Below are 12,186 nucleotides of genomic sequence, written 5' to 3'. Positions count from 1 at the left end.
ACTCCCACACTGACTGTTTTTGAACCAAGCTACATTTGTTACGGATTCTTTAATTTCTTGGTTTTAGGACAGACCCTGATCCTAACCTACACAGCCTGGTTCACAATGTGGGGTCAGGTGTGTAATAGAGAGTGTTTTGTACCACAAATGAGGCTTGTATTGGTTTTCTGTTGCTGCTGTAACAAATTACCACCATCTTAGTAGCTTCAAACAGCACAAATTAATTAGCTTATCGTCCTAAAGGTCAGAAGGCTAAAATCAAGGTGTTGGCAAGGCTGCATTCCCTTTGGAAGTTCTGGGGAAGAATGTGTTTTCTTGCCTTTCCCAGCTTCTAGAGGCCACCTGCTTTCCTTGACTCGTGACCCTTTCCTCCATCTCAAAGCCGTCAATGTAGTGTCTTCAGATCTCTCTCTGATGCTCTGGCCTCTGCTTCCATGGTTACATCTTCTCTGACTGACCCTCCTCCCTCTCTGTTACAAGGACGCTTGTGATTACATTGGGCCCACTACATGATCCAGGATAATCTTTGCATCTCAAAGCCCTTATTTTAATCGCATTTGCAAAGTCCCTTTTGCCATGTAAGGTAATGTGTTCACAGGTTCTGGGGATGAGGACGTGGGCATCTTTGAGGGGCCATTATTCAGCCTACCACATGGCCTTTGCAGCTTGGTTTGATTGACACTCTGGCTGGCCCCATGGCCCCTCTATGGACCCTCCTCTGGGGTGGCACTGACCCCGGAACAATGATGCCCCTGCTATGCACATCGTCCTGGGTTCACTGGGGAATCCAGTACTCCTCCCCCAGCTGCCCTTCCTTGCTCCATTCCAGCATGCCCATTCCATGGCCATTCTTACAGATCTAGTGGGTCAGATATGACCAAGAGACCCCTTCGAATCCCTCCTTCTCAGCGTTCATGGACCCCGTGGCCTTGCCCCTCAAAGTGTGGTCCACGGACCAGCAGCATCTGCAGCATCTGCAAGCTTATTAGAAATGTACATCTCAGGCCCCATTGCAGACCTACCAAATCAGGATCTTTGCTATGGGCCCAGGAATCTGGGCATGCTAAAGTTTAGGAAGCATAGGCCTAGAGGCTTCTCCATTCATCCACGGCCAATTGGAATATGCCGGAACAGACCTCCCTAGGAAGGAGGGCAGGCCTCTGGGCAGAGATAAAGAAAGAACCCGACACCTCTTCTCAGCAGCCAGTTTTAGCACTGATTCTTTTCTGCAAGGCACTCAGAAGCCCATTGCTTTTCTCCTAAGAAAATTTTTCAGGGCAGGTGAAATCCCCTCAAGTCCACCCTGACCAGGAACAGAGGAGCTGGGGGAAGAAGAGGTATATGGGAGCCATAGAAGACCTGCATTCAAACTCTGGCTGTTTTCTGATCCTGTGCCATGTGACCCTGGGCAAGTCACTCCCCTCTCTGAAGTTAGGCAGGCAATAGGGTGCAATAATCACCCTCCATTGCTGCAAAGATAAAAATGAGACGGTATTGTATATTACACAATCCTATCCAGCTATGATCACTAAGACTCTGCTAATTAGAAATGCAGGTTCATTTGGCCAAAGCTACACTGGGATTTCTTTGTAGGAACAACTGTGACGTAGGGCAAAGAGTATTGACTTTGGAACCTAAGATCAGGGTCTATGTCTGTGACCTTGGGCAAGTTATTGAACCATCTCACTTTCCTTATCTATATCAGGGAAAGAAGAATACTTTCCTGTCTGGTCCGGTGTCCGGCTGGAATAAAATAATGAATGTAAAAGGACCTGGCAGAGAGTATGAGCTCAATAAATGTGTGTGGAACCAGAGGAAATAATTTACTAAGCAAATTAATAGTATAAACAGTGGTGTCAGGGGAGATATTTGACATGCTCAGGAGAACAAACTTCCCCAGTACGTTCAGGGCCTTTATTTGTTTTACCAACAATTCATGTTCCAATTATGCGTGACTCATCTATTTGTTCATTAGCACAGGTCTGAGTTGGATCTCAATTTGGCAACATCTCCTTAGTCAGGACTTCAAAGTTATCCATGTCCTTGAATGAATGAAAATGGGAATTTGCTCAGATTATGGCTGCATTAATATGTTTGTATAACTCCTAAGTTCCCCATCATAAACCTATTTCCACAGGTCCATCATGGATCCTGTATTCCTAGGAATGGCCTTTTCTTCTCAGGGTGGCAGGTCTTGGAACCCAGGATGACTTCTAGGGGCTGCATCAACTTGCAGCGAAAGAAACTTCCAGTGAAGGCTTGAAAGACTGCGTTGGATACCCTCTATGGAAACGTTTGTTCTCACCAGCCTCTCCCAGAGTTGGCAGAATGATGTCTTCGAAAAGAACATCGGCTTTGGAGCTAGACCGATCTTTGGTTTAATCTTGACTCTGCTGCCCCCGAGCTGTGACTTTGTACCTCCCTGAGCCTCAGTTTCCTCATCTGTAAAATGGGCTCCATAACACCCATTCAATTCTGGTGAAATTGATGTGACTGTTTACGTAACAGGTGCCCTATACAAATCCTGGGCTAGAATCTGTCCCCATTTCCTGCATGATGGGCAGCTCCTTTTAAACCCGGTGACCCTGATGAGGCCCACTGACCTTTGCTGGCCGATTTACCAGAAACAGTAGATTTGTGGTCATCTCTGTGGCCCAGTGTCTGGCACATAGTAGGCGCTCAATGTGCATTGGCTGACTGAATCTCTGAGTAGCTGATCCAAGCAAAGCATTTAGGAGAACCAAAGAGACTGATGCACAAACCGAATGGCCTGGTTATTCCTCCAGCCCTTCTCAGTTGGGCAGACATCTGATTGATGTCTTCATGACGGGCCACAGTGGCCCCCGAATAGCCACTATCAGAATCAGCCTGACGTGGGTCCATTTGGATATCTGCAGACCTGTGCAGAGTTGACATTTGATTCCCTAAACTAATTTCCCGGAAGTCACATAACTTGGGGAGGTCTTTTCGTGTTCCTTGAGTAAATGTCTATTTAATCACCGCCGGGTCTCTAGCACTCCAATAACTTGTACATTTCCCCCTTAATCACTGTTGCAGCTCCGCAAAGAAAAGAAATGGTTGGCTGAAGAGCTTGGGCCATCTGCAGTAGTTAAGCCCTATTTTCCCCTGATCACTCATTTGGACGGAGAACTTTTCAGCTAAGTCCCACTGGTCATTTGGCTCATACCCTCACTTCACAGAGGAAGATACTGAGGCCAAAGTCACATAGCAGGTCAGGGCGGAACTGAGGCTGTACTGGTCTTCCCAGCAAATCCCCTGCCCCACCAATGCTGCTCTTTCCTCATCCAGCGGTGCAGCTGTGCCTTTCTGGTAGTGAGGATTTGGGTTCAAATCCCAGCTTTGCTATCTGCTGGCTCTGTGACTTTCAGCTGACTACAGAACTGCCCTGAGCTGAAGGTCCCCAATCTGCCAAATGGGGATGATTACACCACCTTTTAGGGTGATTGCGAGAATTGAGATGGCATAAAACGTGCCCAGCCCGAGGCTGGCACATCACAACCAGCCAGTGCTATTTGCCTTCATCCTTCCCTCGAAACGCTCACTGCAAGTAATATGAACAGAAATAGCTCACATTTATTGAGTCCTGACTGGGGTGCCAGAAACCATTCTAATCACTTGACGCTCATTTATTCCTCTTTCTCTAAAGGCAAAGGTATCTTTCTAAAGATACCTTTAGATACCTAAAGCCATCCATCCTCACAACTACTGCATTGCCTGGCCTAGCACCACTTCAATGGAATTTGCTGATTTTAAACAATATGTTGCTGAAATGATTTCTTGTTTTCCGTGGCTGGCTCATAGCAGCCAGCCTGCTTCCTGTGACAAAGTGTGAGGAAATCAAATGCTGTTTCCTTGGCTTTCAGTACATATGACTAGTCCAAAATCTGCACTCAGGGTTGACCCCCTGCTGATGGGGGTAGACAATGAGGGCAGGGTTCAGGGAAGTGTGGAATTCTCCTGATGGAGTTAGGAATGGGGGGGAGGTGACAGTTGGGGGGGGTGGGACATAGATGAGATCTCCTTCTGTAGTGTGACAGCCAGTAGCGAAAGAAGTCAGAGCTTTTGCTACAAAGTTTAAAAACTCAGTTTGGCCTGCATGTGTCCATCAGATCTTTGCCTTATTATCCCCCAACTCGGCTCACCCAGTCCCCCTGACTCCCACCCCTGCCCACTGCCTTGAACTACTCTCAGCCCTAGAAAGGATGTGTCCAATCTCATCGTTTCATGTCTCTGTCCTCCTGATTTGCACATGCTGCCCCCTCCCCGGGAAGTCCCCTTTCTCTCCTTCTCTACCTTGGAACTCCTATTGATCCCTCCAGACTCAGCTCAGATGTTACCTCCTCCAAGAAGCCCTCAGAGGTCCCCAGTCTGAAGTGGGTACTCCTCTGAGCCCACGCAGCACCTCTGCCCTTCCTGGTGTCTGCAGATGTATCTCTTTCCTCAACAATACTGCAAATTCATGGAGGACACATACCACACCTTATTTAATTTTACATCCCCAGCAGCTAGTTTAGAGTTTGACATATAGTTGACACTCAGTATACACTGGGTGATGGAATGAAATGAACCAGGAAATGAGCATATCCCCACTCAGGTAAGTGGTCATGATAATAGATGATAATTATATTGATCATAATTAATAACTGCTACCACAAGATACAAAGACTGTTGATCTCTTTATTCAAATTATAACAATAGCTCTTGAATATTGAGCACCTATGCTGTCCAGGCAGGGGCCGGTCACTGCATACATGTTATCTTCTTCCCAGCTCTCAGGGGCTCAGAGAGCAAAGCGCCTCCCTGAGGCACGTGGCTAGAAAGAGGCAGAATCAAAGCCTTAAACTGAGGTCCGCCTGACGCTTCCCCTGACCCGTGCCTCCTCCCAGAGAGCATCACTGCTCCTTATTTTGGACCTGACTGGCCTCTGTTCGTGCCTGTCCCCAGACCCTCAGTCCCTCTTGCGAAGCCCCATACCCAGACAGACTGGCCTCACGGTTCTGCATCCTGCCCAGTGGGAAGGCTGCTCTCCTCCGCCCCCAGGAAAACCCAGAGTGGCCAGTGTGCAGAGCGCAAGGTCCATGGCTGATGCCAGGGAAACCAAGCGGGCATTCAGAAGCGGAGCTGCTTTGTCTGACCGCTGAGTGATTAACCCTTGCACAGCTGCGACAAACATCCAGAGGAGCTGCAAACAAATACATCCTGAACGGCCTGCAGACTAAAATCTGACTCCCACCCCTGCCCAAGGTAGAGGGCAAAAAGAGGAGGCTAGACAGATACCTTTGCCTTTAGAGAAAGAGGAATAAATGAGCGTCAAGTGATTAGAATGGTTTCTGGCACCCCAGTCAGGACTCAATAAATGTGAGCTATTTCTGTTCATATTACTTGCAGTGAGCGTTTCGAGGGAAGGATGAAGGCAAATAGCACCCCTGGTGTATATACTATTGTTATCTCTCCCCTGCTCTCCCCTGCCGGGTTTATCTCCGGACCGTGAGACCAACCGGATGGAATGAGACTTTGGGGCACATCTCCCCACTGGTCCCGCTGGACGTCCACGGCTCACCTGTGGCACTTAGGGCTTGGAAACTTACTCTCCCTTTCTGTCCCCCGAAGGAATAAATGCCCCCAAATTGCCCGGGCACTTCCTCGTTAGAAATGCATTCCACTGGTGTTCCCTGGAGAAATTAATCCAGGAGTCTTGGAGGACAGCAAGGAGTCTTGGGGTTACCTGGGGAAGGTCTTCATTCCCCAGGTCTTTCCTTAGCACTGACTACACATCGGGCTCTGTGTTGGGGGCCGGAGATGGCAGGGAGATGAGACCTGATTCCCACTCAAGTCCAGAGGGGGAGACACACAGACCAGGAGGTGTGGTGACACGCATATGTGTGAGGAGGTGTGGTGACACGCACACCTAAACGGAAGGTAGAGGGCGAAAAGAGGAAGGCATCAGTGGTTTGGTGATGAGGGGAACGGGTGGGTAGTCAGGAAAGGGTCCAAAGCAGCGGAAACCCCAGGGCTGGATGATGGAGGATGACGAGGTATCCCCAGGCACACAAAGCAGCAGGGTGGGGCGGGGTGCGCTTAGGGTAGCAGAGGAAGGCAGAGAGAGGCCTGAGGAGCGGGGTGTCCAGCTGCTGTCAGCCATTTGGCAGAGCTTGATATGTGGTGCCAGAGAGGGCGTGGCCAGAGAAAAGGCCGGGCTCAGGTATAAGGCCTGAGGAACTTGGACCTCATCCCCAGGACAGGTGAGTCACTGAAGGGTTTTAAGAAATGGGGTGCTCTGCTTTGAGTGGACCTTTAGAAAGACTGCTCTGACTATAGTGCCGAGGGTGGATGCAGAGGGCGGGGAGCACTGAGCTGGAGGCCAAAGACCAGTTAGGAGGCTGGTGCCCTTTAAAGGCAACATTTTTGTAGGGACCCAGCACAGTGTGAAGAGCTCCCTCCTCTCTCTATGTCTGTAAACACACACACACCCCTATATACAAATACAGGCACAGCTGATGTGGTGTATATACTATTGTTATCTCTACTAGATGGAGTAGGAAACTAAAGAACAGAGAGGTTAAGTCACTTGTCCAAGGGCACACAGAAAGTGGTAGTCTCAGGATTTGAGCCATCAGTTCAGCTTGAGCGTTCATGCTCTTAACCACTACACTAGAGTGTCACTCCATCAAAGATGACTAAGGATTTGGGACAGGGTAGCATTGTTAAAGGAAAGTATTCCTGATGGGCCCACTCTATATTAGGGGCTCCTCCGAAATAGCTTTTGGCTTCCATGGATAGAGGGGGTGCAGCCTTTAATTCTGAGGCCCCTGGGAAAAAACTACAGCATGAAATGTGAAGGAGCTGGAAACTCCCAGGACAGGGCCATGATATGAAGCCACTAGGGGTCACTTGAGTCCCCAGGAACACATACCTTTGGGGAATGGAGGTAATACTTTTTTTTCGGTGGGTGTGGGCCTGCAAATTCTTCAGACACAGGAAGGCAGGGTACAGGGCGGTCAGAGAAGGCTGTGCCCCAGTGAGAAGAACCCTGCTTTCGTCAACTCACAGCCATTCCTGCCAGGGAGGCTGAGGTCAGGTGACTCCTGCAGGTGCTATGTGCTCTGTAGGCCCCGTAACATGTGGCCAAAGCTATGACGCCCTGGGGCAGCCCCACTTTCCACTCTCCCAGCCATGGTCCCAGAAGGGATAGGATTTGGAGGTGGCTGAGGGCTAGAGTCCTACCCAGGGGTTCTCTGATAGAAGAGAGGCCCAGGATCAGAGAGGAAGGTTCCATGTGGCTTCTGCGTGATACATTTGGTGGTATGCAAAGCTGGACTTTGAGCTTGCTGGCTCTGGGCTTCGGACAGCACTTTAGAGCCTCATATCCTTCATCTTTAAAATGGGAATAAAATTCTGCCAAAGCAGGGCTGTGGTGAGTGTCAAAAGTGAATCCCGGCTGTTAGCCCACGATCCACACTTTGTAAAGCTATCGTCAGATGTGCAGAATTTTCCAAGTGTTGTACAACTTTTGGAGTTGGAGCTGCTGGTACTTGAATGTAACACTGAACTTGAGTCCAACTCTAGGGGCTGCTAGTTAGTGGTCAGCCAAAGAACAATAAACAATAAGGGATCGCGAACTTCATTCCTTCACCTTTGCGGATGGAACTCAGAATTGTGTTTGAAGTCTGGGCGAAGTCACTTAGAAGCATATGTTAACAGCACCTCCTGCTTGCTAAGGTGGGGAAACCACAAGGTAGGTATTCTTTAAAAGCCAGCTGAAAAGCTCAGGAAATAAGGGATATTTGGGGAGTGGATAATTCACAGCTACTGTGTATACAGGCTTAAAGCAAAGCAAGGAGGGCAAGACTGAAGCCAGGGTCACCATCCTAGATAAGGACTAGCCCAACCAGCCAATCAGAGGCCTGGCCTGATGGGCATCCGTGCCAACCCCTATTGGAACCAGAGCATCTATTTACCATCCCAGAAAAAGCATTGTCATAGATGAGATTGCCAGGAGTGACGCCTAACGCTGGTAAAATCACCATCAGAGCATTACAAGTAAACACACGCACCAACATTCCCTGCACTAGTGGAAAAGCCCAAACCCCCCAAGGGGCATTTACACACCAATGGCTGGACAGGCTCGAGCCACGCTGAGGCTTGGCACCAGAACTCCTCCTAGGCAGACCACACAAGGCAGAAACCTTCTGTCCGACAGCTGCGTTACCCAGACCCCAGCACGGGGGAACCAGCACAGCAAACAGTTTACAAACCCCGAGCACAACTTCTCTTGGCCCCGGAGGTTCACATCAATATCTCTGCCATGCTGCTTTCCCCACTGCAGGGCGTTGGTTCCCCTAGACCGGAAGACCCATACTCACACCTTGGGGGGTCAAGGGCCCCAATGGTGCCCGCCACAGCTCAATTCCCGGGTAGCTTAAGACACAAGCGCTTTCAAAAAGTAGCACAAGGGGCTGCTGCTTTTCCCACCAAACCAGCTACTGCTTCAGCGTTGGTTGGTATTCTGGGAGTTTCCTCCAAAGTCCCCCTAGATTGGAGGAGTTTTGGAACTCTCAAGCCATAAGCTGCTTAGGGTCCCAAGCTTGCTTAGGGCCTCTACCCGATTCTCGCAGTGGCCCATTTTTTGAAGAGCTTCCTATCGGTTTTCCCAAAGACAACAAGCCCACACTTAAGACATGCTTTTCTCTCTTCCCATCCCTTCATCCCAGACACAGGGTAGCTACCTGGAGCCCTGTGGACCCGGGGGGTGAGATGGGGGAGAAGGTATTCTGGGGGGGGACTGGTATTCCCAGAGGGGACCATAGCCAGCAAAGCGGAGGGGCTTGGGAGCTGACAGCGCAAGGAGAGAGGCCGGGACAGGGGAGCCGGGCGACTCCTCCTGCAGTGGTGTCCAAGTCCCCACAACCTGGAGAAGACTCGGGGTACCTAAGAGTGGGTTCAGCCTCGGCCTCGTGGGCTGATGTCACCTCCAGGGGCCTGGGGTCCAGCCCCGGGGGGCCGGGGAGAGCCGGCCGGCGGCCTTCCGGCGCGGGAGATTGGGGGAGCCGGGGGAGCGGGTTCGCGCGGAGGGCAACTCACGGAGGAGAAGTTGTGCGGGCCGCAGAGCTCGCCGCGGTACTTGCAGGAGAGCAGCATGTCCTCGAGCTGGTGGCCCAGGCGGTCCATGAAGGCGGCGCTGATGCCCTCGAAGTGGCGCGGCGGCAGGAAGAGGCGGAAGTCGGCCAGCTTGCGGAACCACTGGCGGCGCGGCTCGTCTCCCCTCAGCAGCTCGCTGACCAGCGGGCGCGCCGTGCGGTTGGGCAGCAGCAGCCCGAGCCAGTGGCCGGCGTAGTAGAGGTCCCCCTTGGAGAGGCGCGGGAAGCGCAGCGGGTTGTTGTTGCACACGGTGACGGCGGGGAAGGGTAGCTGGCGGCTCCACTCGCGGTGCACCCGCGTGTGCGACGGGAAGCTGAGCCAGTAGAGCAGGCGGTTCGAGGACCAGGACAGCAGCAAGCCGAGGGACGTGCAGAAGGCCAGCACCCACAGCGCCCGCCGCCGGAAGGAGCCCCCCGCCGCCGCACGCCCCGCGCACATGTGCCGCAGCCCGTGCAGTTTAGCGCGGCTCAGCGACGGCCGCCCCCTGCGGGCGACCCCCGGCCCCTGCAGCGCCCGCTCGCGCTCGCGCTCGCCGCCCCGGCCGCCCCGGGGCCGCCCGGCGGCCGCCACCGCCGCCGGCGCCGGCTCCTCCCGGGCCATGCGGAAGCGTCCCGGGCCGGTGAGCGCGGCCGCGGGCCGCCCGGCTCCGCCACTCCGGCTCATTCATTCAGCCCGCGGCTGGCGGCAGCGGCGGCGGTCCCGGCCGGGCGGAGCCGCCATGGGAGTCCGCAGCAGCAGTGGAAGCAGCAGCGGCAGCCGCTGCGCGCAGCCCGCGCCAGGGAAGCGTGCGCCCGAAAGGAGCTCCGGTGGCGCGGCATGCCCGCCCGGCGCCGCCACCGCCGCCTCCGCGGGCGCCCGCCCGGGACCGAGCCCGCCTCGGCCCGCCGCCCCTGGCACGGGCCTCCCCGAGCGCCTCCCAGGCTCTCCTGGCCCCGAGTCCTCCTGGCGGACGCCCGACGCCGGCCACTACCTCTGGAGGGGCCCCGCTGGGCGCCGCCTCTCCAGTCTCTGGGCGCTGCGCCCGCCTCCCCTCGTCTTGGATCTCGGGGGACCCTCAGCCGAGCCCCCCCGGCTCCGCCTAACCCCAGCTTTTACGCTGGTCTCGGGAGAGCAGCCACTCGGCCACCAATGCCCGATTCGGACACCCCCAAGGACCCCACCAGCCCGGCCGGTGGCCCGCGGTGCTGGGACACGGGGGAGAAGGCGCCGGGGGACGAGCGCCCCCAGAGGCGCGCGGCGGCTCCTGGCTTGGCGGGTGCGGTGGGCGTGTACAGGGGTGAGCGGTCGCCCTGCTGGCTGCTGCCCTCTTTCCCTTTCCTCCGGGACCCTTCTCACTGCTCCTCGGGCTGCGCTCGGCTCAGACCTGCTAAAGCTCCCCCAAGTCCGGAGCCCGCGCCTCGCCTGGGGCTGGGGGCGTCTCAGGGTCCTGCCAGAGGCTGCTGGCCGCTGGGCTCCTTCAAGGGTGCTGGCCAGAGGGAAGTGTCGCTTCTCCCGCGGCTCTCCGAAGTGCCTCGAGTCTCCAGAAAAGCCCGGTCTCGCCGTCCCTTGCCTCTTCTTTTTCCTGCCCCGGTGCTCCAGGAGCCGGGGACTGAGGAGCCCCGGCTGCACCTCTCGGGGGTGACCCGGACTCGCGGCTCCGCGCGCCCGGCTCCTCTCGAGACTCCCAGCCCCGCGGCGGCGGCGGCGGCGGCTGCGCTCCTCTCGCGGCTGCCCGGCCCTCCTCGGGCCCCGGGCGAACTTGGGCAGCGGCCGCGCGACGCTGGCGCGGCTGGGCTTCCAGCACCTGCTCCTCAGCTCGCTGGCCCCGCGGCTCCGGGCGGGCGGGGCGGCGGCGGCGGCGGCGGCGGCGGCGGCGGCGGCGGCGGGCGCCGTGCGCTCCCGGAGACGCGGTGCTGACGCGCGCGGCCCCTCCTGGCTGCATTTTAATTCCTGGCCACTGTGGCCGCTGCACACCGAGCGGGAAGCGTTTTGCCGGAGCCGGCGGGCGGGGTGGGGTGGGGGGAATGAGCTGCACAGATGTGCCGCGCTGGCGGGAGAGACGTGGAGTAGAAACGCTGCGTTTACGTGGGCCGCGTGGGGATGAGTGTGAGGACACTTCGGACTGTGCGGGCTGGACTGTCGACAACCTGAGCCGCTGTCTAGTGTGGGCATTTGAGCTAGTGTGTGAGTGGGGCGTCATGCACTGAGTGTGGGTGGGATGTGCGTGTGTACGTGTGAACGGGCATTTCTGTGTATCTGGTGAATGTGAGCCTACGTGCGGAGCTGTGGCTCTCTGAATGTGTGTGCTGTGTGTAGGACAGAGTGATGGCTTGTACGCTCTACGTGTGTGTAAGTGTACAGGTAGGCGGTGGGGGGCGTGAACGGGCGTGTGGACGTGTGGGTGGATATCGGGGTTTCTGGAGGTGGTGTGTTTTGCGTGTGTGTGCTGTGTAAATGGGTATGTGTGTTGAGGTGCTGAGAAGGGTCACTGGGTCTCTGGCAGGTTGGGCTCAGTGGGGCAGCCCTGCCCCCTGCCTGTTAGGAACTTCCGGTGTCCTCCAGCCACTTCCCCGGTTGGGTCCGCTGCCCAGCCCTGGCGCAGTCCACCAAGTGCAGCCTTCCTGGGTGGGCGGCGGGGAGGAGGATGACTTCCAGGGACAGGAGACTCCATCCCTGCCATTCTCATGGCGGGGTTCCTACAGCTGGTTGGCTGATGATGTCACCCTTCCCTCCTGGACAGGCTCAGGGTCTTCCACTAAGCCCTGGGGCACTTTTGGACACTTTCATTTAGCTTTTTAAAATATTCTGCCTTGGCGTGTTTGGGAGGATGGGTGAAGCATGCAGTGTACTGCTAACTCCATTTCACACTAGACTTGGGAGGCCAAGTGCTTGCCCAAGGTCAAACTGCCCCTAAGTGGTCGATCAGGATTCTACACTCAGGTCCCCGAAGCCCTGGTTCCTTCGACTGCACCACGGGGCCTTGCAGTTTGCACTCTCTGGGCCAGGCGCCTCGAGGCCAGGGCTGGAGTCTTGCTCCTTGCCTGCCCC

The 12,186-nt window shown here is 55.2% G+C and overlaps 1 protein-coding gene across 2 annotated transcripts in view; it reads right to left on the bottom strand.

Annotated features, from left to right (window-relative positions):
* The window catches only part of ASIC2 (acid sensing ion channel subunit 2), a 1,027,155-nt gene that overhangs the window by 241,026 nt on the left and 773,943 nt on the right, over positions 1-12,186 (bottom strand). The window contains exon 1 of one of the 2 annotated variants that reach the window (XM_059907611.1): positions 9,103-10,956. The exons of the other annotated variant lie outside the window; for it this stretch is intronic. Within the exon in view, the coding sequence (XP_059763594.1) occupies positions 9,103-9,822 (720 nt within the window). The 5' untranslated portion in view covers positions 9,823-10,956. Of the gene's footprint in view, positions 1-9,102; positions 10,957-12,186 lie in introns of those variants that run through there. 2 annotated transcript variants of the gene reach the window in all.

The sequence above is a fragment of the Balaenoptera ricei genome, chromosome 20 (genome assembly GCF_028023285.1).
Source record: "Balaenoptera ricei isolate mBalRic1 chromosome 20, mBalRic1.hap2, whole genome shotgun sequence".
NCBI lineage: Eukaryota > Metazoa > Chordata > Mammalia > Artiodactyla > Balaenopteridae > Balaenoptera > Balaenoptera ricei.
Note: the sequence above shows the minus strand (reverse complement) of the source record. Positions and strands in the feature narration are given on the sequence as shown.